Below are 27,266 nucleotides of genomic sequence, written 5' to 3'. Positions count from 1 at the left end.
GTGAGAGCTCTGCTCTCATCCTCTGCTTCAGAGATAAGACTCTAAACACCTGTGAGTTTAGTCAGTTAATGATTAGCAGAACTCTTACTTGGAAAACTAGTTTTCCCTTTGTGGCAGGTAATTCCATACTTCATCTTAGCCAAAAGGCCGAGAAGCAACTGTGACAGGTAATTTGTGTGTGTGGGGGGGGGGGGGGGGTGCTGCTTTGGTGCCAGGTGAGTATCATTATCCCACAACTTTTCACCCAATAGTTAGCGTTCACTTATGAAAAAAGCCCTTTCTCTCCCATTTGGCCACAGTACAGCAACCCCAGCAGTACTCCAGACTAATGAAGTCAGAATCTGTAGAATGAGAGTCAGGTGATTGGTATGTGCAAGCATGAGTACCACTATTCTCAGTAATCATGTCTTTCCTTACCATTTCATTTTTTAAGAGTTATTTATTGATTTGAAAGGCAGAGTTACATAGTAACATTAGCTCCCTGCTAATGTGTACCCTGGGAAGTAACAGGTGATGGCCCAAGTAGTTGGGTACCTGCCACCTGGATGAAGTTGTTATAGGCTCCCAGCTTCCGCCTGGTCCAGCCATAGCCATTGTGCCTGTCAAATAAATATATAGATCTTTGTAAAAGAAATTTATGGGGGCCAGGGTTATGTTGCAGTAGGTTAAAAGCCCTGAACTGCAGTGCCGGCATCCCATACGGGTGCTGGTTTGAGTCTTCCTGGCTGCTCCACTTCCGATCCAGCTCTCTGCTATGGCCTGGGAAAGCAGCAGAAGATGGTCCAGGTCCTTGGGTCCCTGCACCCACGTGGGAGACCACCAGGAAGAAGCTCCTGGCTCCTGGCTTGGGATCAGCTCGGCTTTGGCCATTGAGGCCATTTGGGGAGTGAAACAGCAGATGGAAGACCTCTCTGTGTATCTACCTCTCTCTGTTAACTCTTTGAAATAAATAAATCTTAAAAAAATTATGATCCTTTTAAGATTAAAAGCATCACAAATGTAAGCCATGCTGTATGATTCCTAGGAAATTGGGTCCAGAACTAAAACACATTTTCTTCCTAATTCTCCAAGAGATCACGCTAATGGTGCGTAAGTCACTGAGCTAGGGCTGCCAGCGTGGTGTTATCACACACCTGCCAGCAGGGGGAGCCAAAATCACTAACATTCAAAGACAAGTTTCCTGGGACCTTATGTATTAACAATTGCTCAATCCTTATGTCCCATTTCACCTCCTAAAGCAAAGCTGCTGATCTATTAAGGCCTAAATTTAGAAGTTCTCCTAAATGCTTGAGCCTATTTCAATGATGGCTCAGTTAAACCTACAGTACTGACTGTAACAATGCCCATCAGGGTCTTCAACAGTGACTGATAGATCTTTCAGATGACCAAGACAGATCTAAGACCAAATTATTATGTATTACAACCTGCTCAAGGAAGTTTAGAGTGCCCTACCAATCTTTGCTGCCCTTGCCAATAATCACAGGGAAAACACATGGACCAAAAGGTAACTCTCAGGGCACTTCAGTTAGCTTTTGTTGTCACCATTCCATTGGTGTGCTAAGTCACACAGTAGAGTTAAATGGCTGTAGCCATGATCACCATATATGGCATAACCAAGGGACCCAGGCATCAGAACCAGGAGGTGGGGAAGAAAAAAATTGAGACCAAATTAAGAAGATTAAAAGAGACATAAACCAAGCACAATGTGGACCTGGGATGGCTTTTGATTCAAATTAAACATAAAGCACTTGAGAAAAGAAAATTTTGAACAGCAATTAGGTATTTGATGACATGAAAGAATTTTTGGTATAAGGTGTTAACATTTATAATTTTTAAAACCAGTTCTTACCTTTTAGAGATAGATACATACTGAAATATGATCAAATGATTCTTTGGAATTTGTTTCACAATTGCTGATAAAATAAACATAGCTATAACTTGATGGTTATTGTACAATGACACCCCCACACATATCTATCACCTACCTACAACAACCATCATATTATACAAAAAATTAAATTCTTTTAGAAAAATATAAAGATGCACATAGCATTATGATTTGGGGATGATTCATACATATATATATATACTACAAAGAAAATGTTATGGTCCATTAAATATTACTATAATGTAATAAAGAAATGCAAACAGGAATTGACACGCTCACTGGCAGTGACTTAAATGTTATATTTCATAGGAGCTCGGTAAAGAAATAGTAGAATTGGCACACAGGAACTAAGGCAATCCCTAATGCTTTGACAAGATATGAAAAATACTTCCCATTTCATAGCTTAAAACATTTTCTATAAAACAAAAATAAAAATCCAAGAAACAACTTCTCTCTCCCACTGAGATCACTTGTTTTTATATATAAGTCCTTTGGAAACAGCCATAAGATGTATCAACATTCCTGGGCAGTATCTTCATGGCCCTAAATTTCTGGCCAAGTCTGACCATCCAACAAAGTATTTCTAGCAGTTGGTTTCTGTAACGATCTTCCTGCCAAATACAATACCTTCAGCACAGCATATACCTTTAGCACAAGTTGATTTCATATTCAGATTGTTCAATTATAGCACTTATGCTGCCACTTTTGTCAGGATAATTGCAGCAGGTATAATAGATCTATTTATATCATCTAAAACCAACTAATAAAAGAAAGTAGACACCAAAATCTTTCATGCTTAGACAACTGTATTCAATTCCTTTCCATGCAGCACATAATAAGGTATTTATGCGCTAACATCTCTCCATCCTGCAACATTCTTGCTGACCTCAAGACTGGCCAGGTAGGGAGTGTACTTGGAGGAGAGCTAACATCTACTGTCTCTTCCGTAGCTGTCTACCAGTAGTAGAGCTGTATCAGCTTCTACCCACAGATGCCTATGGAAGCCATTCAGATTTTCCATGGCAGAGAGGAAGAAGAGGAGGGATTTGATATCCTACGATTAAGCGTAAAGGCTGCTGGCTGGAAAAAAAACAGAAACAATAGAAGTGAAGTCATCTTCCTTAGGATGCCATGCCAAGCAGAAAGCCTCCAAAGAATCCCCCGGTCACTAGAACATTCTTCTTTACAAATGACACCACCTAGGAAGAGGAGACAGCATAATAGGTTATTTTGCTAAGCATGTTAATATTAGAAATCATGTCTATTACCTATAATTAACAGGTGAGGTCATTATTTTTCTAAACTCCCCAAGCTTCCCACCTCTCCTATACCACTTGAAAAACTTCATATTCATCTGAGCCTCAGAGCATCACTTATGCTCTATCAATCTCCTGAACATTTTGCTTAAAAAGTATTCGCATGAACAACAAATTCAGCATCCTGGTCTAATCACTTTTTGAACCCATGTACAGGAACTTCATATCCCAAGCACGTAAGCCTCTTCCAGCCTAACATTTCCCGAAACAAAGCCATCTGCCATTAAGGGAAAGGAAAAAAAATTACAACTTGTCTGCTTTCATTTACTATTTTTGACTTTCCCAGTTCCTACTCATTCCTCAACTTGCTGCAGTGTGGCTTTCAACCCCACCACGAAACTAAAACTGTTCTCACTGAAGTCAACCCACACATAGGAGAAAGAGCCCCTATATTGCTGGGGCCTGCAACACTGCCAGGCCATAAACAGGAACACAAACATTTGAGAATGAACCAATTCCAAATCTAGTTTATGACAAGTCCCTCTGTGAGTCAACACTTTTCTAACCAAACATTAACTGTATGCTTTTTATTTTTTGCACTGCCAGTATTATAATAAAAAAAGTTGTTTTCAATAATCACTACTTTTATAAATGCTTGAGAAGTAAAGTTTTAGTGAAAAAAGTCTAACCTTCAAAACCTTGAGATTGAGGAGGGCGGTGGAGAGAGGGAAGAAAGGAAGGGGACTGTTGAGCTGCTGGGCTCTTGTAGATGTCCACACTTTCCTGTCACCTCTGCCAGAGTGTGAATGCCACAAGGACAAGAGAACCTTCAGGGGATCCAACATATTTCTCCTCCTCAACACTCAATATGTCCCTAGCCCTGTGAAATGCAGCCACCTTTTTGCCACCCTGAACCTGCTTTTATTTCTACCCAATTCAGTGCACTTACTTCTTTATGGGTTACCAAACTACAGCCTATCAGCCTAATCCAGGCTGCCACCTGTTTATAAATAAAGTTTTATTGCCACACAGCCACACCCACTTGCTTACATATCACCTACAGCAATTTTCACACTACACAATGCAGCTAAGTGATTGTGACAGCAACCATACGGTATACCAGACTGAAAATACTTACCATCTGGCCCTTTCCAGAAAAAAGTGTGCCAACCTCTCAGCTAGACCTTACTAGTAGTTATGTTTAGAACAAGTAGAGAATGAATGTTTTACAGACAAGTGGGCTGGGAGACAAAACATGACTCAAAAAATCACAATAGCAGTACATCTTTCCCACCCACTATCCCACCCCCATTCCTACAAGAACTAGTTAAAGTGGTAGTAGATCCCCAAATGTGCAGACAAGTACTATCTGTACCACTTTGCACTCTTACTCACTAACAAAGGTCACCGTGCACTACCCTTCAATTAAAAAAAAAATGCCTCTGAGTAAAGATATTTCAACTACAGCTGACCCATCTATACAATATAGCTTTTGTCTCACTAACCCAAATTCTTTGTCATTTTTAAGCCTTTTCCATCACTGAAATACTGAAGTATCTACCCAATTTCTGCACACACAGATGTGCCTACACTTTTCATGTAGTGTATGTGAACAAGTCTCACCTCCTCTGCTTTGCTCTTGACCTCGGTTGGTATCTGGTTGCTCTTACGGATCTTCAGCTGCTCTTTGGCTTTCTTCATGTCCTTCTCTACTCGCTGCCAGTCAACTTTGATGTACCCAGTATGGTTTGCAATCTGCAGTTTGAACAATGACAACAAGAAATGAGAATCACAGGGCTGTTACTACTTTTTGTCCAGATTAATCAGGAAGTAGACTGTCAAAACTCTATGACATTCACTCAACATCCACCCTATAGGCCCTCTATTTCTCACTGGAAATAGACTGGCTTTCAATAACTGCTGGCAAATCTTTTAATCTATGTATTCTCTAACTTGTCCTTCACAAATTGTTAAATTACCTTAAAAAACAAAATGGTAAGTGAAAATCAGAATAGGGAGGTCAAGCTACATATGTCCTCCCCAGAGATTTTTCACCACTGACTTCAGGTACAGAGTAGTGGGAGAAGCACATCCAAATACAATTACAGAATGTCTAGTTTTCTTGATAAAAGCAGCAAGCACGAACACTAAAAATCAGTGAAAACAATTTTATCAAGAAATTCTGAAGAGGGTAACACTGACTCAAGTATGTAGTTTTCTGATGGATCACTGTTATCCAAAAAAGAATGATTGTAGCCCCATCAATCCACTATCATATATATTACAAAATCAAATATTATTTAGCCATGTCTGGCAAGCCAGACAAAAACTGCATGTTCTTACCCAGTGGAAGCTTTAAAAGTTGATCTCATAGAAGCAGAGAGTAAAATACTGATTATCAAAAGTTGGGAAGGGAAAGAGGAAGAGCAGGGAGAAATAGAGGGAAAAAAAAGGGCACCAAAATACACAGTTTTGGACTACAGTTACCCTATAGTGCTACAGAACCAAAGGAGAAGAATTTGAAGGTCCTAACACACAGAAATGATGTGCTCATTAAATATAGAAATGTATCAAATTATTACCATACCCCATAAATATGTACAATTATTATATCGACTAAAAATAAGTAACATACATACAATTAGAAAAAAATCAATATCCCATCAATATCACTCTGTCTACCAAGTTTTTGAAAAGATTTCTTTATCTGAAAGGCAGAGTGACAAAGAGATAGAGAAAGAGATAGAAAGTAAAAGATGGGGCTGGCGCTGTGGCATAGTGGGTAAAGCCGCCACCTGCAGTGCCAGCATCCCATATGGGAGCCAGTTTAAGTCCCAGTTGCTCCACTTCCAATCCAGCTCTCTGCTGTGGCCTGGGAAAGCAGTAGAAGATGGCTCAAGTCCTTGGGCCCCTGCAACCATGTGGGAGACAAAAAAGAAGCTCCTGGCTCCTGGCTTGGGATCAGCAGAGCTCCAGCCATTACAGCCATTTGGGGAGTGAACTAGCAGATGGACGAACTTTCTCTCTTTCTCTGCCTCTGCCTCTCTGTAACCCTGCCTTTCAAATAAATAAATAATTTTTTTTAAAAAAAGAAAGTTAAAGAGATCTTCCATCTGCTGGTTCACTCCCCAAATACCTACACCAGCCAGGTCTGGGGCAGGCTGAAGTCAGGAGCCTGGAACTCCATCTGGGTCTCCCACATAAGTAACAGGGACCTAAGCACTTGAGTCATTACCTGCTGCCTCCCGGAGTGCACATAGCACAGGGCTGGAATCAGGAGCCAATAACTCCATGAGTCTTCCATGTGGATGGCAGGGACCCAAGTACTTGGGCCATCTTCTGCAGTGATCTGGATTGGAAGCAGAGCAGCTGGAACTTGAACCAATGTTCCAATATGGAATGCAAGTAGTGGCTTAACCCTCTGAGTCACAACACTGGCCCCTGTCTACCAATTTTTGATCAGTCCAAAAATCTGCATTGTTGCTCCTCCTCTAATCCCTTTAATTTAATGGCACTGCAGCCAATTAGTCACCTAAACAGGCTGGGGAAATATTTTCAATGTATATCATAAACAATATATTAATAGTCATGAAAACAGTGAAGTTCTCACAGAGATCAGTAAGGAAAAAACCCACTTAAAATGAGTAAAGGCATTTCACAGGACAAAGTGGCTAAAAGAAAGGAAAATGTCCAAATTTACAAGTAATCAAGGAAATGAAAATTAAAATGAGTTATTATAATTTCTTATCAGTTTGAGAAAAGAAAAAGATAGAAAATATTCTATACTGGTAAGGTATGGGGAAATAGACAGTTATATACACTTTAGTAAGAGTATTAACTAGTAATCTTTTAGGAAAATAATAATTTTATCAATACTGAAACTACATATGCTGTACTGCTACATCCAGAATGTTAGCTGTTTTCATAGTATCTTTATTTATAATAGTCAATAACTGGAAATGACCCCACAGTACACCAATACATGAATGGACAAAGAAACTGTATCATGTTTACACACAGAATATTACTTAGTATTAAAAAGAATAAACCAGTTATAGCAGCAATATAATTGAACATCAAAACTTGCATGCTAGGGCCGGTGCTGTGGCACACTTGGTTAATCCTCCGCCTGTGGCGCCGGCATCCCATATGGGTGCTGGATTCTGTCCCGGTTGCTCCTCTTCCAGTCCAGCTCTCTGCTGTGGCCCGGGAAGGCAGTGGAGGATGGCCCAAGTACTTGGGCCCTGCACCCATGAGAGACCAGGAGGAAGCACCTGGCTCCTGGCTTCGGATCGGCGCAGCGCCAGCCGTAGCGGCCATTTGGGGGATGAACCAATGGAAGGAAGACCTTTCTCTCTGTCTCTCTCTGTCTAAATCTATTTGTCAAATAAAAAAAAAAAACTTGTATGCTAAATAAGTGGTATGGTTTCATTTACTCTATCCTGTTTTTCCCACGGAATCCTGCTGTCAAACTGACACAATAGATGGAAGATCAGAATTCAAAGCACCACTGGCTGGGTGCTTCATGTTCTCAGAACACCTGGTCTTGCCTCACAGCAGGACTCAAAAATATTTGATAACATTCACTACACATTCACCATATAATTCTCAGAAAAACAAGAATAGAAGGGAAACTTCCTGAACTCGACAAAGAGCATTTACCAAAGTCCACTGTACATAAAGGAATAAGGCAAAGGTGCTCATGCTCTCCACTCCTGTGCCACTGGATATGAAGTCACAGTTGCAGAGCAGTAAGGCAAGGAAATGAAGTAAGAGGCATCAATTTCGAAGGGAAGAGGTCAAAGTGTCCTATGCATGGACATCTTTGTTACATAAAGAATTTCAAAGAACCTAACAAAAAAACAAAACTAGAGGTAAACTAGAGTTCAGCAAGGTCCCAGGATACAAGATCAAGACAGAGGGGCCAGCGCCGTGGCTCACTAGGTTAACCCTCTGCCTGCAGCGCCAGCATCCCATATGGGCGCTGGGTTCCAGTTCCAGTTGTTCCACTTCCAGTCCAGCTCTCTGCTGTGGCCTGGGATAGCAGTGGAGGATGGCCCAAGTGCTTGGGCCCCTCATCCACATGGGAGACCAGGAAGAAACTCCTGGCTCCTGGCTTCGGATCGGTGTACCTCCAGCCACTGCAGCCATTTGGAGAGTGAACCAATGGAAGGAAGACCTTTCTCTCTGTCTCTCTCTCTCTCTCACTGTCTGTAAAACTCTACCTGTTAAATAAATTTTTAAAATGAACTGAATTTCTACATGCTAGTAATCTGAACTGGAAGTGGAAACTAAAAAACAATTTACAACATCTACAATAATAATCAAATATTAGGCATAAATCTAACAGAACAAATGGGATCCACATGCTGGTAACTATAAAATGCCAAAGAAATAACCAAAAGACACCTCAAATAAATGAGGACTTATGGATGACTCAACATAGACACCATGTCCAATTCTGTTGATTATCTATAGATTTAATTTCAATCCTAAACCCAGCAGAATTTTTATAATAGATACATTAAAAAGCTGCTTCTAAAACTTAGATGCAAAAGCAAAAGAACTAGAATCACCAAAATTATTTTGAAAAAGAACACAGCTGGAAGGATGACACTATCAAATTTTACTGTGTACTATAATGCTACAGCGGTGAACACAGTGTGGCATTGGAAAAGTGATGGACACATAGATCAAAGCAACAGAACAAGAAATACAGACACAAAAGCTACAAAAGGAGTATTGGTAGTAGTGAAGTCCCCCGCATAGCCCAAGCCAAGACTGCGAGGTAACTTCCTGCTTTCCTCCATGGCATTCCTGGCTGACTGCACTGCAGAAGCAAAGAAAGTAAGCCACAGAACACACCAGAACTCAGAAAAGCAGCCCCTTCCTCTGCAAAGTTCTTCTAGTGACTTCTCCTCGCAATGTTTACGCCATAAAGGAGAGATGCTGGAGTCCATTCTATGAAAGTTCAACAGGCTCATACAATTGAATACGCAGTGGAGACTCAATACACAACAACTGGTGCCTGTGGCTGAAAATACTGGCTGGAAGCTACAAGAAGTACTAGAAATGATCAATGAAAGCCAATTAAATTCATAAACATTGGGAAGGAAAAAACTGTTCACTGTTGGTATGAGTTCATAGACAAAAACAAAGACTAAAGAAATTTTAGTGAGTAACAAATCAGCAGAGTTAGATGTGTCACTTAAAAAATCATATCAGACAGAAGAGCAATTACAGCTATACAGTATCTAGGAATAAACTGTGGGGGCCGGGGTTGTGATGGAGCAGGTTAAAATGCCACTAGTGATGCCAGCACCCATATGGGTGCTGGTTCAAGTCCTGGCTGCTCCACTGCTGATCCAGCTCCCTGCTAATGTTCTGGGAAGGCAGTGGAAGATGGCCCCAGTCCTTGGGCCCCTACACCTGTGTGGGACACCCTGAAGAAGCTCCTGGCTCCTGGCTTCTGTCTGACTCAGACCTTGCTGTTACAACCAGTTGGGGAGGGAACTAGTGGATGAAGATCTGTCTCTCCTTCTTTCTTTATAACTGTGCCTTTCAAACAAATGAATAATTTTTTTTAAATCATGGCTGTGCAAAATCTATATAAAAAAGAGGTCTATTCATATAAATGGAGAAAAAATCCATGCTCACAGAGAAATACTTCAATATTATAAAAGACAATAATTCTTCTCCAGCTTATCTATATGGTCCCAATGCAATTCCAATAAAAATTTGAACAAGATATTTGATAGCAACTGAACAAATCTAAACTAAAATTTAGATGGATGAACAGAAGTACAAAAGTAGCATGACACTCTTAAAAAATAAGATAGAGAAATTTGCCTTATCCAATATCAAGGTTTAGTACTGTCTTATAGGTAGAAAGTTGGCCAGTGGAACAGAACAGAAAAACCAGAATCAGAATGACACATGCATAGACTGTGATATTCATATTCACTGCAAATACTGGGGAAAGGAACAATTCACTAAACACTACTGGGGCAATTATCAGTAAGAAAAAAAGGAATCTAAATCCCTACCGTCAAACTATAACCCTTGATCTCCCAGCATCCTTCACACACTCAAATTAGGAGAACTCTAAGTGGCATTAGGATATTTATGAAGGATGTGGAAGTCAGTCACAAGGATAGAGTTGTCTTAAGCGGAGAGAGGTATGAACAGGGGGCTTTGCCCTGCAAGGAGTCTAACCTGTCCAGCCACAAGGGGCCTGGAAAGGTGATACGTTACAAAGCAAGGACAGAAAAGGGGGTACAAGTTTCACAGGGTTCTGGAGCACCGCTATTGGGAGTCCTGAGGTCACAGTGGTGTGAAGAAGCCTAAAGTGGTCTTAAAGGAGCTATAAGATTATGTATTTCTGTTCCCATGCTATCAATGAAGAAGTAAAATGTAACTTGTAGTTGATAAAATCTTCCTGAAATGGTCATTAACATTTAACATAGAACATGAAAACAAGTGAAAAAAACAGTACTTTAGCATAATATAGACAAGGCTACATTACAACTCTGAACACCACATTCCTCAAAGTCAAATGGGATTTTCAAACATCTAGGAACATTGCTCATACAGACCTGAAGGAGAAAAAATCCGCCTCCTACAGCTGTTGCAGCCAACTTTCCAACCTTCTGGAATATGAAACCTGTGCACCTATAAAAATCAAACCGACATCAGACAAGTTGACAGGCTGTTTATACCCTACTTACCTTGACATGACCCAGCTCCTTCCCGCCCCCTGAATAAACAGGTGCATGATGTTAGGAAATCATGGCTGGGCTTTACCACCTACTAATTTTGTAGTGTTGACTAAGTCCCTTACAATTCTTATGTTGTATTTTTAAAAGATGACTCTGACTACACAGTGGAGAATGGATTAAAGGGGGAAGATGAAGGCAAAGACTTCAGAAGAGAAATGCTGGTGGACTGAGATAGAGATGATAAAGACAGAGCAGATATAAGAAAAAATAAATAAGGAAATAAATAAAGCATGGCTAAGTTTGACGATGGAGTGGTTTCAAGGAATAAGGGACAGTTTCACAAAAGTCAGTTTTATTTGTCTTCTTAAACTTGTTTTCGTTTTTATTTGAAAGGCAGAGAGAAACAGAGAGACAAAGAGAGAGATCTTCCATCTGCTGGTTCACTCTCCAAATAGTCACCATACTAGGCCTGGGGCCAGGCAGAAGTCAGGACCCCAGAACTAAATCCTGGTCTCCCACATTAGTAGCAGGAACCCAAGTACATGAGCCATCATCTGCTGAATCCCGGAGTATGCACTGGAATAAGGGCATCCCATATACCATCTTCACTGCTATGTCAAGAACCTGCACTATTAATGTGTTTTCATTGGCTAAAGAAGATAGTTCCTCATGCATAAGAGATACTGGGAAGTTTTTACTATGTTTAGAAGGTGGGTCTAGTGGGAAGTCCTTGGAAAGTACTTCTCGAGAGCTTATAAAAGCCAAGTGTACTAAAGGTGAACCAATACACTTACCATCCAGTAACCCCTCCAATTAACAGCTGGGTTGCTACACTGTATTTTTCAGTGGAGGGTCCAGATTCCTGCCCAAACAGCTTGCGCCACCATGGTTGCTTCTTTGCAAACTCTGCAAGATCCAGGGAATCAAAACTTCCCTCAAAGTTTCCTATAAGAATTAAGGTAGTAAATAAGAAAAAATTTCCTTTTACAACTCATTATCTTTCTGATGATTAGCAGCCTTTTAAAGAAACAGAGAGGTAGTTTCAACAAAGAACTTCTAAATGTTATTGTATTTGAAACAGTATGTTAACTCTGAAATTCTAGGTTGCAATTTTGGAAAAATTAGACTAAAATCACTAATTACTAGTGTCTGTATTAGAGAAAAAAGCTAAAACATGTAGAGTTAGGGTCTAGTTTTTATTCTCAAATTTAAAATCACCAAAAGGACCCTGAAAAATGCCAGTGATAGTTAAAAACGCACATTTAATGGAACAGATTTTCTTCACTTGCCTCTTCAGTAGTGACTACATAGTATTCATTAGTGCACAAACAATTTGCAATACTTTATGATTCTTCAAAGATGAGAGAGATAGGAAGTAATGTTTAATTGAGTGCTTACTTGTCGTCAGGATCCTATTGCTAAACAGAGCCATGAAAAAAGGTACAACGCGTAACTTAAAAAACGTGTAGTGCTGCGAATTACACGAAGGGAATTTCCCTTTAACTAACGACCTAACAAGACTATCTCAAGTATGGTACTTTTTCAACACCATTAGCGCACTTGGGAAGGCGCCTTGCACAAAAAATGACGCCGCCAGGCGACTGCAGCGAGTGTCCAAACGGACCAGCTGTTTCCGAGAAGAGAGACAGAAAGTCTGTTGAGGGCGGCGCCGGAAGGCCGTGTGAGCTCAACCGGAGACAACACCCGGGAACAGTTCAGTCCCACCCTGGTGCGTGACCTTGGCCGGACCCTGAGAGTGCTTGGGTCAGAGGCAAACCTTGGGTACCCTCCTCGCCCCCAGTTCTCTTGGGTACCCCGAGAACTCTGCAGGGACTGGCAGGTACGAAGTCCTTCCCTTCCGGGCCCAGGAAGGTGGCTCTCCGCAGCGACGGCTGCACGCACGCCCAGCCCTTACCTTGACTGGACGCGGCCATTTCGGCGAGCTTATCTCGCGAGGATACACGCAGAGGATCAGCGCGGTGCGACGCAGGGTGGCGCGCTGCCGCTGTCGCCGCCAGCTGGCTTCCGGCACGTGGGGCAGATGTTTCCATTCCCACGGCGACAGCGGAAGAGGGCGGGCTAGGTGAGGTGCAGCCCCTTCCCTCCCCCGGGGAGCAGTTGCGTCACAAGGCACAGCGGTCGCGTCACAGGTCCCAAAGCCCTCGGGCCCCGCCCATCAGACGAGTCCAGACGCGCATGCCCAGAAACCCTCCCGGAGGCAGAGCCGACTTTTGGCCTTTCTAGTCTTCTCACTTACTGGTGACTATCTCAGAAGCAACTGTGTCTGAGTCCATCACTGCTTAGTATTGTGGCGGACCGTCGCTAAAAGTAAAAAAGACGGGCTCATTCTGTTCGTCAATGTAAATATCAAGTAAGCACATTTCAGCTCTTAGCATCTGCCTGATATTCATTTAGTGGCGAAAAGCACATTCTAAAAGCGTTGCAGGGGCTGGCGCTGCGGTGTAGCAGTGCTGGCATCCCATATGGGCGCCGATTCGAGTCCTGGCTGCTCCACTTCCGATCCAGCTCTCTGCTGTGGCCTGGGAAAGCAGTAGGAGATGCCCCAAGTCCTTGAGCCCCTGCACCCACGTGGGAGACCTGGAGGAAGCTCCTGGCTCCTGGCTTCAGATCAGCTCAGCTCCAGCTGTTACGGCTAATTGGGGAGTGAACCAGTAGATGGAAGACTCCCCTCACCTTCCCCCACCTCTCCTCTCTCTGTGTAATTCTGACTTTCAAATAAATAAATAAATCTTAAAAAAAAGAGAAGCATTGCAGGGGCCAACGTTGTGGCACAGCGGGGTAAAGCCCCAGCCTGCAGTGCCGGCATCCCATATGGTCGGCGGTTCGAGTCCTGGCTGCTCCACTTCTGATCCAGCTCTCTGTTATGACCTGGGAAAGCAGTAGAGGATGGCCCAAGTCCTTGGGCCCCTGCACCCACGTGGGAGACCTGGAAGAAGCTCCTGGCTCCTGGCTTCGGATCAGCTCAGCTCTAGCCATTGTGGCCATTTGGGGAGTGAACCAGTGGATGGAGGATGTCTCTCTCTCTGGCTCTGCTTCTCTCTGTAACTCTGTCTTTCAAATAAATAAATAAATAAACAAAAGTTGCAACCACAGTAAGTCAGAGAAGCAGTCAGGAAAGCACTTATGAGCCTGCAGTACCCACGGAACCCTTTAATTATGTACACACACTGAACTGCTCCACCCTTAAACTACTCTTGTCATCCAAAACCGTGGTGCTATTCAAAGCCCATAGATAAAAATTCAACAGCAGCTTCCAGAAACTTCATCCTAGTCTCCCATTTGTGTAGCAGAAGCACAACCACTTGGACCACCATCCTCTGGCCCCCAGGAGCATTGGCAGGAAGCTGGCTCACAAGTGTGGAGTAGGAACTCTGATGCTACACCACAATACTCACCCCTACGAAGCCATTGAACCTTTCTACAGGTCTGTTTTATCTGTACCAATTTCACAATGTTGTCTTGATGATTAAATAAGAAAGTGCAGTGAAGCACCTGGCAGAGAATTTGTCACCAAGTATTGTAACTATCCATCCACCTTTCTGTCTCCCCGATGGCACTGTGATACCTATGGGGCGGGAACTGGGTTTTATTCATTTCTGACCACCTTAGATTAGCAGCATGACTTCTAGAGCCACATTATATAGGCTTGAATGCTATTTATACAAGCTGTGTAAGCATGAGCAAGTTGCCTAATTTCTCCATACTTCAGGGGCAAGGTCCCAGCCACTTTGTCAAAGCCAAATAGCAATTCAACATTTATTCTCTCTCTAATACATTCTTATTTGTGCATAACTGGACTCAATGATAATTTTTCTTATAGCAACCTGGTCAAGTTTGTTCTTATTAACTCCTATAGTTTCAGGACTTTGGGAAGGCCCATTATACCCCAATATACATTAACCAGAATACAATCTCTGCCTAAGCTCAACATGGCTACATTCTGATATGCAGAAATTTGAGGATCTTTCGAAAAGCTAATGGGAAACGTATATTATGAAAAGAACTATGCATGGATTTCAAAACTTTTTGCATTTTCCCACAAACTTTTCTTCTTCATATACTCTATATCTCAGCCAAAAGCAAATAACTTTAAAAAACACCAGATAGGCCTCAGAATCAGCCCTTAGGGCATTCAGATCCAGCTGAAAAGCCCATGAGAGTATTTCAGGCATGGAAAGCCAAGACACTCTGGCAAAAACAAAACAAAACAAAACAAAACAAAAACCTAAATGAAAGATCTCCGCAAGTGAGATCCCAGTGGAAAGAATGGGTCATCAAAGAAAGAGGTACCTTTCTCTGAAGGGAGGAGAGAACTTCCACTTTGACCATGGCCTTGTCTAAATATGATCAGAGTCGGTGAACTCAAAAGGCTTCCATAGCCCTGGCAACTCATGACTGGAGCCTAGGGAGATTACTGATGCCACAAACAAGAGTGTCAAATTGTTAAGTCAACAACAGGAGTCACTGTGCGCTTACTCCTCATGTAGGATCTCGGTCCTTAATGTGCTGCACATTGTGATTTAATGCTATAACTAGTACTCAAACAGTATTTTTCACTTTGTGTTTGTGTGTGGGTGCAAACTGTTGAAATCTTTTCTTAATATATGCTAAACTGATCTTCTGTATATAAAGAGAATCGAAAATGAATCTTGATGTGAATGGAAGGGGAGAAGGAGCGAGAAAGGGGAGGGTTGTGGGTGGGAGGGAAGTTATGGGGGAGGGGAAGCCATTGTAATCCATAAGCTGTACTTTGGAAATTTATATTCATTAAATAAAAGTTTAAAAAAAGCACCAGATAATGCAAAATACAAATAAATGCCACATACTTATCGAGAAAAATGGAGCCAAGAGGGATATTAGTGTCACTGGTGGTAAAGAACTTACAATGTAAATGTGGTCATATGGAAACCTATTAATCAGGCCAGACTTGAGCTGAGAATTGAATGCAATGGTATTTAACTTATTTTAAAGGTTGAGGTGTGAGGACAGTGTTCCTGTTTCCTGATTCACTTCCCAAATCCATGCAATAGCCTGACCTGAGCCTGGGCAAAGGAAGAACAGGAAACTCAACTCAGGTATTCCATGTGGTTGTGAAGGACCTAACCACTTGAGCCATCACCTGCCACCTCCTAGGGTGTGCATCAGCAAGAAGTTGGAATTGAAAGTCGAGCCAGGATACAAACCCAGACACTCTGATATGGAATGTGGGTATCTCAGGTGTCTTAACTGCTGCTCCCAACACCTGCCCAAGAAAGCCATTTTAGGTTGAGGAATAAGTAGGTGTCACTCATGAAGCATGGGTGTTGCTAGAAGACAAAAGGTGATGCATGATATTTTAAGGAAGAGCATGGAGACCAGATGGCAGGCATGAGATAAGAGGTGAAGGGAAGGAGCATGCAGACCAGGCAGGATGGCTCTAAGTCATGCTTTAGATATAAAATTTTACCCTAAGGGAAGCCACAAGCCATCAGAAGATTCTGAGCAGAGTAGCATGAGTCAGTTCATATACATATATATATTTATTTAAATAACTCAGTGCCAGCTGGGTGAAGGGAAGGGTTGAAGTGTGGAGACTAATGGGATACTAGTTGCTCTTGTTTGGTGAAAGTGGGTTCTACAATCTTCAACAACGTCTGAAACTTCTCTTGCTGTTGCCACTAAGGAAGATGGTGGGAGTAAGCCAGAACATGAGTATGAATTAAAGTTCCTCTTCACCTTGACCTCTTCCTCCCTATCCTCTCTCCATCCCTTAAGGGTTGTGATTAAAACAGACTTCATGGACCCCTACTGCTCTCAGTGGTGAATGGGTTAAACTTTAGCTCAGCCTCCCTTTTCCTACTTCAGTTCTTCCTGTGGCTACTTCCCATTGCCAAAAAGGAAGTAATGCTATCAGTTACTGCTTAGTGTCAATGCTGCTGTCACATGCAGTGCGTAAACTCCCTAAAATTCTCTGCAAAAAAAAAAATTGGGACTTTTCACTAAATCACCTTTTTTTTCCTCCTGGAAGTCAAAGATATTTTAGAGAAGAATTAATCTTTTGCTTCTTTTGTTGAAAATTTTCTATCAATAAGAGCCATGCAAATAGAGCTCTCCACCTGTTTCTTTGTGTGTATTTTACAATTGAGCTTTAGTGCCACCAGAAGATACTACCTGGGTGCAGTGGAACTGTCCTGGGACTATATGCACAGTGACCTGCTCAGTGAGCTGCATGTGGACACAAGGTAAAGGCATGTTCTTAGTGTCTGGTCGGGGTTCAGGATTGCGAGGACATGACTCTGGCTGGAGAAAGATACAAACATCAGGTTAGAGTGGTTGTGATGCTCAGGCAAGCCCTGAAAAAACTGAGGCATGCACACCTCTGTACTATCTAGTCTATTAGCTGAGATTTGTTCTGCTTTCTTCTTTGCTTCTTGTTGTCACATGATGCCACTCTAGAGTCTAGGGTAAGAAGCATAAGAAAGAGAACAAAATTTCCCTAAGCTTCTGTGGAGAAAACCAGGACAATGAAATTCATTCAATCTTACACGCAAGTTTAGTCTCTAGTTATGAAATGTATGCATGTGGTGTGTTTTTAATATCTTTGTCCATTTCTGGTGTAAGAGTAACATTAACCATGAGTTCAGAAGCTTTTCATCTTTTGGGGTTTCTGGTATATTTGGGTAGCATAGATTAATAAATAACCTTTCCAGTACTATCTATAGTTGTTGATGTATTTATTCAGATTTTCTATCTCCTTTTTAGTCAATTTTGGTGTTATATATTTTCCTGGAAAGCAATTTATTATCCCTAGATTTGATCACATATTGGTTATCAAGTTACATAGCAGTCTCATTTACGTGTCCTGTGTCTGCAGTTTTATCTCCTTTTTCATGCTTTATGTTGTGTATGTTCTCTCTTTTTTTATTTTTTGCCAAGCAGAGTTAGACAGTGAGAGAAAGAGAGAGAGTTATAGACAGTGAGAGAGAGACAAAGAGAAAGGTCTTCCTTCTGTTGGTTCACTCCCCTAATGGCTGCCATGGCCGGCGCTGTGCCGATCCGAAGCCAGGAGCCGGGTACTTCCTCCTGGTCTCCCATGTGGGTGCAGGAACCCAAGCACTTGGGCCATCCTCTGCTGCCCTCCCGGGCCACAGCAGAGAGCTGGACTGGAAGAGGAGCAACCGGGACAGAATCCGGCGCCCCAACCGGGACTAGAACCTGGGGTGCCGGCGCCACAGGCGGAGGATTAGCCAAGTGAGCCACAGCGCCGGCCTGTTCTCTCTCTTTTTTATACTCTTTTTTAAAAAAAAAAAAAAACATTTTATTTATTTATTTATTTGAGAGGTAGAGTTACAGAGAGTGAGAGGTAGAGACAGAAAGAAAGGTCTTCCTTCCGTTGGTTTACTCCCCAAATGGCTGCAACAGCTGGAGCTGCGCCAATCCAAAGCCAGGAGCCAGGTGCCTCCTCCCAGTCTCCCATGCGGGTGCAGGGGCCCAAGGACTTTGGCCATCCTCCACTGCTTTCCCAGGCCATAGCTGACAGCTGGATTGGAAGAGGGGCAGGCAGGACTAGAACCAGCGCCCAAATGGGATGCTGGCACCACAGGCGGAGGATTAACCTACTGTGCCATGGAGCCGGCCCCTTTTTCATACTCTTTAAAAAATAATATTTCCAAGAGGTTTCTTGGATTTTATTGGTCTTCTCAAAAAACATTCTGGTTCAATTTATGAATCCTTTTTTCTTTTCCTTACATCAGTTTCTGCTTTTACTTCCATGAATTCATTCCTTCTTTCTAATTTCCTGTAGTTCCTTTTGTAGTTCCCTTTTGTTTATTGAGTTGAATGCTGAAATAATGCATTTTAAATTTTGTTTTCTTTCAACATATTAATTAGTATAACTATATATTGTATATAATATTTAAATGGAAATATAAATATTACATGTCATACATAACCTTCTAGTCATTTTTGTTCCTTTAGCTCCCCATCCTCCTTTTACAACTATCTTTTCCTCATCTATCCCAGCCAGGGAAGCCCAGTATGATCACACATACTCACACACAGACACACACGCACACACACACATGCACACACACACACACACACGAGAGGCGGGGGAATGAGATATATTCATCATGTATTCATCATTCATATGCAAATATAGGTTTTCATGGTCATTGTTTGTTTACCAAATGTGGGATATTATACATGCATTTCTCACTCACCTAATAGAATTCAGTTGGCATAACTTTAATTTATTCTTTGTAATGGCTATATAAGATTCAATGATATGGTTGTATTATAATTTAGTCAATGAACTCATCTTTTTTTCTATAAATGATAAATTTTGTTTTTAAATTTCATTTAAGTTCCATGTTTGCCCCAGACATGGCTTACAGACTGCTGACTTAATTTCTGCTAATGTTTTGTGCATGGATTCATTTGTATTACAAATAATACTGAACCTAATTATTGTATTTCCATTAACTTTCCTCCTTTTTGGAATTTTATGAAATGTTACACTTAAAGGAGCTGGAAAGTGTACTGACTACATGTCATAATAATTCTGCCACTCATTACTTTAAGTCTATGAAAAATATCATTGTGATCATTGTGAAAGATTTGCAGGTATTTTCAAGATTGTTGTTGATTGATTTTTCCCAGAAAGCTTTTATTTAAGGTATACAAGACTTCATGCATTTCATAAATACAACTTTGAGAGCATAGTGATTCTTCCCACCATTCCTACCCTCCCAACCACACACCCACCCTTCTTCCTCCTCCCTCTTCTATTTCCATTCTTCTTATTATTGTTTTTAAGATTTTATTTATTTATTTGAGAGGCAGAGTTACAGACAGTGAGGGGGAGAGACAGAGAGAAAGGTCTTCCACTCCCCAAATGACTGCAATGGCCAGAGCTGCGCCAATCCAAAGCCAGGAGCCAGGAACTTCTTCCAGGTCTTCCACACAGGTGCAGGGGCCCAAGGACTTGGGTCATCTTCCACTGCTTTCCCAGGCCATAGCAGAGAGCTGGATTGGAAGAGGAGGAGCCAGGACTAGAACCAGCACCCACATGGGATGCCGGTGCCACAAGCAGAGGACCAACCCACTGTGCCATGGCGCCGGCCCCCATTCTTGTTCTTTTAACTAAGACTTGTTTTCAATTAACTTTATACACATATGATTAATTATATACTAAGTCAAGAGTTCAACAAATAGCATGAAAAAGAAAACCTGTTCCTCAACAGTTGAGACAAGGGTTATTCAAAGTCATTGCATCTCAAAGTGTCAATTTTACTTCTATAGATTATCTTTTAGGTGCTCTATTAGTTATAACAGGTCAGGGAGAACATATAGTATTTCTCTCCTTTTGGGATTGGCTTATTTCACTAAGCATGATGTTTTCCAGTTTTATCCATTTTGTTGCAAATGACAGGATTTCATTTTTTACTACTGTATAGTATTCCATGGTGTACATATACCATAATTTCTTCATCCAGTCTTCAGTTGACAGACATTTGGGTTGATTCCATATCTTAACTATTGTGAATTGAGCTGCAGTAAACGTGGGGGTACAGATAACTCTTTCTTACGCTGTTCTCATTTCCCTTGGGTAAATTCCCAGGAGTAGGATGGCTGGGTTGTATGGTAGGTCTATATTCAGGTTTCTGAGGTATCTCCATACTGTCTTTCACAGTGGCTTTACCAGTTTACATTCCCATAAACAGTGGATTAGGGTACCTTTTCCCCCACATTCTTGCCAGCATTTGTTGTTTGTTGATTTCTGTATGAAAGCCATTCTAATGGAGTAAGGTGAAATCTCATTGTGGTTTTGATTTGCATTTCCCTCGTGGATAGTGATCCTGAACATTTTTTCATGTGTCTGTTGGCCATTTGGATTTCCTCTTTTGAAAAATGTCTGTTTAAGTCCTTTGCCCATCTCTTAACTGGGTTGTTTGTTTTGTGGTTGAAATTCTTGATCTATTTATATATTCTGGTTATTAATCCTTTATTAGTTTCATAATTTGCAAATAATTTCTCCCATTCTGTCAGTTGACTCTTCACTTTCCTGTTTCTTCTGCAGTGCAAAAACTTCTCAATTTGATGTAATCCCATTTTTCAATTTTGGCTTTGATTGCCTGTGTCTCTAGAGTCTTTTCCAAGAACTCTTTGCCTATGCCAATGTCTTGCAGAGTTTCCCCAATGTTCCCCCAAAATTTGAGGTATCATTTCATAGATTTAGGTCTTTGATCCATTTTGAGTGGATTTTTGTGTAAGATGTAAGGTAAGAGTCTTGTTTCATACTTCTGCATGAATGCACTCATCTTATTCCAGTTTTTTTGTCATTATATCTTATATCATTACAAACTGCTTTTCAACGTTTTTCTATAGAACAGATCTTCAGGAGGGATATTTCTGGAAACAAGGAATATTTTATTTTAGTTTTAATTTTCAAAATGGCCATAACTCTTCACACATTTGCACCATCACCTATGGGTAAGCCCTTCGCTCTGTAGGTTTTATTTAGTTTTTTTTTTTTATTAAAAATTTATTTATTTATTTGAAAGGCAGAGTTACAGAGAGGCAGAGAGAGAGAGAGAGAGAGGGCTTCCATCTGCTGGTTCACTCCCCAAATGGCCGCAATGGCTGGAACTTGCCTATCTGAAGCTAGGAGCCTTGGTGCAGGGGCCCAAGCATTTGGGGCATCTTCCATTGCTTTCCCAGGCCATAGCAGAGAGCTAGATTGGAAGAGGAGCAGCTGGGATTCAAACCGGCACCCATATGGGATGCTGGCACTGCAGGTGGCTGCTTTACGTGCTATGCCACAGCGCTGGCCCCTTTATTTTGTTTTAAAATGCTTGCCAATATTATTGGTGTACAGTGATGATGCAGCATGCTTTAATTCTCTTCTTTTTCTAATGAGATTGAGAATCTTTTTAAATGTATATGGGCTATTGGATTTACCTGGGGGGATTTGACTATTGTGCTTTGCCCCTCTTTCTTTGGGTTATTTTCTTAAAAAATTATGAGAATCCTCTTATTACAAGTATTAACCGTTTGTCATGTGGAAATTTCTCTCAAAATCCATTGTTTCTCTATTGGCTTTGTTTATAACTTTTAACAGAAAAGTTTTTAATTTTTATAGTCAAATATATCTTCAGAATTGGTGAAAATATCTTTCACACCTCAAGGTTGCAAATATATTCTCCCAGATTTTCTTGCAAGATTTTTACTGTTTTGTATTTTTACATTTACAGCTTCAATTCATCTGATAATTATTTTTTATATATGATGTGAGCGAGAGATCTTGCTAGTTTTTATTTCTATCCAGATCAGTAATCTATTGCAATGTCATCACTTATTAAATAATACCTATGTGCCACTGATTTGAATCAACACATTCATTATACAAAACTCTCATCACCAAAAGGAGACAGACTTTAGCTCTTTTCTAATGTGTATAGCCAGCCATTTCATATCTCATATTGCTGAATGTATTAGAAAACATGAAGAAATGTTAAACAATAAAAATGAAAATCAGCACTCAGCTTTCCACTTCTTTGGGGATCAGTTTTAATAATTTTGTATGTTTCTAGGAAATAGTTTTCTTTACTTTTTCAATTTCATTGCCTCAGTGTTGCCAATAGCACTCTGATGATTCTTTCACTCCATATTAAATGTAGTTAAGTGCCTTTTCTCACTACTAAATTCCAAATATCTTTGCTGTTTATCTTTTTTCCATCAGTAAGCTTGTCAGGCATTAGTGTATTTCGTTGTTAGTGGTGGTATTTTCAAAGAATAAGTTTTAAGTTTTGATTGGATTTTTGTATTTTTTAAATATATATTTAGATATTTGTGTGAATCAATTGTCTGTTTTTAGTTCCTTTTGTCTTATCCTGCTGCATTTTCCCCTAATACCTAAGAATATTAATATATTCTCATCTCTTGTTTTGTCTTTGCTTTTAATAGTGAAGGCATTCAAAGTTACACTTGTTTTCTGATCTGTAGAGCATGGAAATACAAAGAAATAACCTATATTAATCAACCAGACCACAACTTTCTTAAAAATTCACTTGAAAGCTGACTTAATGTGGTTAGGAGTTGCCCAGGGAGTTTATTAAAATGCAAGCTTATAGACTTCATCTAGAGATCAATTCACTTACCAGGTGAATTTTCCCCCAGCTTTATTGAAGTAAACATATGGAAATTGTATATATTTGAGGTGTACAATGTCAAGTTTTGATATACATATGCATTGTGAAATGTATACAATACATTGCTATGAGGGAATTTCTTTTCATTGAATTTTTATTTGCTTGTCAGTTTTTTTTTAAATATTTGCATCACCTTTGACTATCCTATTAGTTTCCTATGGCTGTGTAACAGAGTATCTCAAGCTTATCAGTGTACAACAATGTTTGTGACATTTTATACTCTCACCTGCAGTGCATGAGAGTGCCAGTTGCATCACATCCTGGACAACATTTCAAGTTGCCATCATTTAACTTTAGTCATTTTAATAACTGCATGCTGATATTGCACAACACTTTTAATCTGCCTTTCCCTTAGGAGTAAAGGTGTTCGGAAACTTTGTATTATGCTTATTCTAGAATGTTTATAGTTTGGATATTTATGTTTAGCTCTATATACCTATGCTTATGCCAATGCCACATTATTTCAATTACTGTAACTTTATAGTCTGATAGTAGGCAATCTAAAACCTCCAACGGTTCTCTTTTGAGATTGCCTTTAGTATATTGAAGATTTACATTTCTGTGTTAGTTGTGTAGTCAGCTGGTAAATATCCACAGAATAGCCTGCTGGGATTTTTGACTGGGATTGAATTGAATCTGTAAATCAGTTTTGGGAATATTTAACATCTAAACAACATTCAATGTTCAATACAACATGGTGGCATAATTCTACTTTATTTAGATATTCTTTAATTTACCTGTAGGATGCATTGCAGTAAACACTGTATTTCTTGCATACATTTTGTTTGTTGTATGTCTAAGTATTTGAGAGGTTTAATGGTAATTTTAATCATGCCATTTTTATTTACTTTCATTTTCAGTAATTATTACTAACATATAAAAATTCAATTTATTTTTGCCTATCAATCTTGTTTATGCTAACTTTGAAAAATTTGCATTTTAGCTCTAGTAGCTTTTTTTCACTACCGTTAGGATTTCTACATATATAATGCTGCTGTCTGCAAATAGACAATTTGTTTCTTCCTTTACAAACTAGATTCCCTTTACTTCATTTTTGTGTCTTGCTACACTGGCAAGAACCTCTAGTACAATGTTGAATAGACTTTGTAATAACAGAAATCCTTATCTTGTTCCTGATTTTAAGGAGGAAAATCCCGTATTTCACCATTAGTACAATGTTACCTGTAATCTTTTTGTAGATGTCCTTTGTCAAATTGAAGAAGTTCCCTTTTACTATTCCTAGTTTCTTGGGAATTGTTATCAAGATTGGATGTTGAACAAATACTTTTTCTATATCTAGTGAAATGATCGTATGGTTTATCTTATTTTTGTTAATTTAGTGAGTTACTTTGAGTTTTTAAAAGATTTATTTATTTGAAAGGCAGAGTGACAGAGACAGACAGATCTTTCATTCACTGGCTCGCTCTTCAAATGGTTGTGACTGATGGGGCTGGGCCACTCTGAAAGCCATGAGCCTGACACTCCATCTCAGTCTCCCATGTGGGTGGCAGTGGCCCAAATCCTTGGGCCAGCATCTTTTGCTTTTCCAGGTGCATTAGCAGGAAGCAGGATTAGAAGTGGAGCGGCCAAAACTCCAACCGGCACTCAGATATGGGATGCCAGAATCACAAGGTGGCAGCTTAACCACATTGTACTACAATTACTTTGATTTTTATATTGTGAACAAGATATATATTTTTATATTGTGAACAAGATATATATTTATGAGGGGGAAACCGACTTGGTTATGATTTATTATTTTGCTAACATGTATGTTAGGAACTCTATTTTGTCTTCCCTCCCCAACTAATATGTCGAAGTCCTAATCCTTGATGTGACTATGTTTGAAGATACGCTTTTAGGAGGTAATTAATATGATTAGTGGCTTTATAAGAAGAGGGGAAAAATACTATCACTCCATGTGCGTTCACTGAGGGAAATACCATGTCCATCAAGCCAGAAAAAGGCCCCCACCAGAAATCAACCATGCTGGCACTTGATCTTGGACTTCCAGCCTCCAGAACTGCAAGAAAATAAGGTGTTTTTTTATGGTCACCTGAGTCAACTAAAAAAATTTTGTTAAGATTTTTTGTACGTTTATGTTCGTGATAGATACTTGTGATTTTCTTGTAGTTCCATTGCCTGGATTGGTATAAAAGAAATGCTATCCTTCTAAAATGAGTTGGGAATTTTTCACTCCTATATTTTATGGAATAGTCTATATAGAAAATGTTTTGAGTGTAATGAACAGTGAAGTCATCTTATTCTGGAGGCTGTGTGCATGTGTGTAGGAAGGGTCTTCATTATGACTTCTGTTCCTTTAAAGGAGAATTTTAATAATTTCTTTTAAGGAATTTCATCTGAGTTATTGAATTTAATAGTATAAAGTTCAGACTATTTCCTGGTCTTTTAAAAATTCCTTCTTGTAAGTATGATTTACATATTGTAAAATTTACACTTTTTTTTCTTTCCTAAATCCCCACCATTTACTGACATATTATTCATATACCTGAAAATACATCATTTTTAAAGTGTACAATTCAGTGAGTTTTAGTATATCCATAAATTTGTGAAACCATTACAACTATCTAATTCTAGAATATTTTCATCACCCCCAAAAGAAATCCTGTATTCATTATGTGTTCTCTCCCAATTTCCCCCTTCTTCCTGCCTTGACAACCATCAGTCTAATTACTGTCTATACAGGTTTGCCTAAAATATATGGCCTTTTGTGTCTAAGCGTCTCTCACTTAGCATAATATTTTCAGGATTCTTCCATGGTATAGCATGAGTCAGTATTGCGTTCCTTTTTATGACTGAATAACATTATGTTATATGGATGGATCACATTTTATTATCCATTTGTCTCTTCATGGACACTTGGATTGTGTCCACTTTTTGGCTACTATGAATAATTCTATTAAATACATTCATGTACAGTCTTCCTGTGGACATATGTTTTCATTTCTCTTAGGTACATATCTAGCAGTAGAATTGATAAGTAGAATAGGTAATACTGTGTTTAAAAATTTTTTTAGGCCGGCGCCACGGCTCACTAGGCTAATCCTCCGCCTTGCGGCGCCGACACACCGGGTTCTAGTCCCGGTCGGGGCACCGGATTCTGTCCCGGTTGCCCCTCTTCCAGGCCAGCTCTCTGCTGTGGCCAGGGAGTGCAGTGGAGGATGGCCCAAGTGCTTGGGCCCTGCACCCCATGGGAGACCAGGATAAGTACCTGGCTCCTGCCATCGGGATCAGCATGGTGCGCCGGCCGCAGCGCGCCAGCCGCGGCGCCCATTGGAGGGTGAACCAACGGCAAAGGAAGACCTTTCTCTCTGTCTCTCTCTCTCACTGTCCACTCTGCCTGTCAAAAAAAAACCAATTTTTTATTTGTTTATTTATTTGAAAGAGTGAGAGAGAGAGAGAGAGAGAGAAAGAGGTGTCTTCCATCTGTGGTTCACCCCCAATTAGCCACAATGGCTGGAGCTGTGCCAATCCAAAGCCAGGAGCCAGGAGCTTCTTCTGGGTCTCCCACACGGGTGCAGGAGCCCAAGGACTTGGGTCATCTTCCACCGCTTTCCCAGGCCACAGCAGAGAGCTGGATCAGAAGAGGAGCAGCTGGGACTAGAACCAGCACCCATATGGAATGCCGGCACTGCAGACCAGGGCGTTAACCCACTGCGCCACAGAGCCGGCCCCCTGTGTTTAATTTAATGAACTTCCAATGTTTTTCCATCATTTTACATTTCCATTAGCAGTCTATGAGAATTCCAATTTTTCTACATCCTCACCAATATTTGCTACTGTCCATCTTTTTTTATTTTAACAATCCTACTGGGGATGGAGTGATTTGGATTTGCATTTATCTGAGACTAATGATATCCAGTATCCTTCCATGTTCTTACTGTCCCTTTGCATATCTTCTTTGGAAAAAATTCAAATCAGTTATTTTTAATTGAATTATTCATCTTTGTACTAGTACATTGTAAGTGTTCTTTATATATAGTTGCTACAACGCTTATAACATCTATAATATGAAAATATTCTTCCCCATTCTGGGAAGTAGTCATTTGGATTTCCTGGTGGAATCCTTTGATGTACAAAATTTTTCATTTGGATAGAGTATAGTTTATTTTTTCCCTTCAGTTTTATATTTGTCATGTCATGTCTAGGCATTAATTGCCAAATGTAAGAT

At 40.3% G+C, this 27,266-nt stretch overlaps 2 protein-coding genes across 6 annotated transcripts in view; one reads left to right on the top strand and one right to left on the bottom strand.

Moving 5' to 3' along the window:
* Positions 1-2,167: 2,167 nt before the first annotated feature.
* Positions 2,168-12,913, bottom strand: FUNDC2 (FUN14 domain containing 2). 2 transcript variants are annotated; one of them, XM_051836013.2, is made up of 5 exons: positions 12,261-12,785; positions 11,657-11,807; positions 10,740-10,815; positions 4,768-4,899; positions 2,168-3,087 (listed from the first exon to the last, which is right to left on the bottom strand). In XM_051836013.2, exons 1-5 carry the CDS (start codon positions 12,292-12,294, stop codon positions 3,010-3,012), a joined length of 471 nt encoding a protein of 156 aa, XP_051691973.1. In that variant the 5' UTR covers positions 12,295-12,785; the 3' UTR covers positions 2,168-3,009. The 2 variants fall into 2 exon arrangements, with proteins under 2 accessions (XP_051691973.1, NP_001164856.1); NM_001171385.1 differs by having other exon boundaries at positions 3,010-3,087; positions 12,778-12,913.
* A 3,843-nt stretch (positions 12,914-16,756) lies between these two features.
* Positions 16,757-27,266, top strand: part of F8 (coagulation factor VIII) — a 152,961-nt gene continuing 142,451 nt past the window's right edge. For 2 of the 4 annotated variants that reach the window (XR_001792396.3, XM_070066325.1), the window contains exon 1: positions 16,816-17,104. Coding sequence is in view for 3 of the 4 variants with exons in the window: in XM_070066325.1 (XP_069922426.1) it covers positions 16,959-17,104 (146 nt within the window). In the remaining variant the exon portion in view is untranslated. Of the gene's footprint in view, positions 17,105-27,266 lie in introns of all 4 variants that reach the window. The other 2 variants (XM_070066324.1, NM_001171271.1) reach the window with 2 other exon arrangements.

The sequence above is a fragment of the Oryctolagus cuniculus genome, chromosome X (assembly GCF_964237555.1).
Source record: "Oryctolagus cuniculus chromosome X, mOryCun1.1, whole genome shotgun sequence".
NCBI lineage: Eukaryota > Metazoa > Chordata > Mammalia > Lagomorpha > Leporidae > Oryctolagus > Oryctolagus cuniculus.
This window is presented reverse-complemented; position numbering and strand designations above follow the sequence as displayed.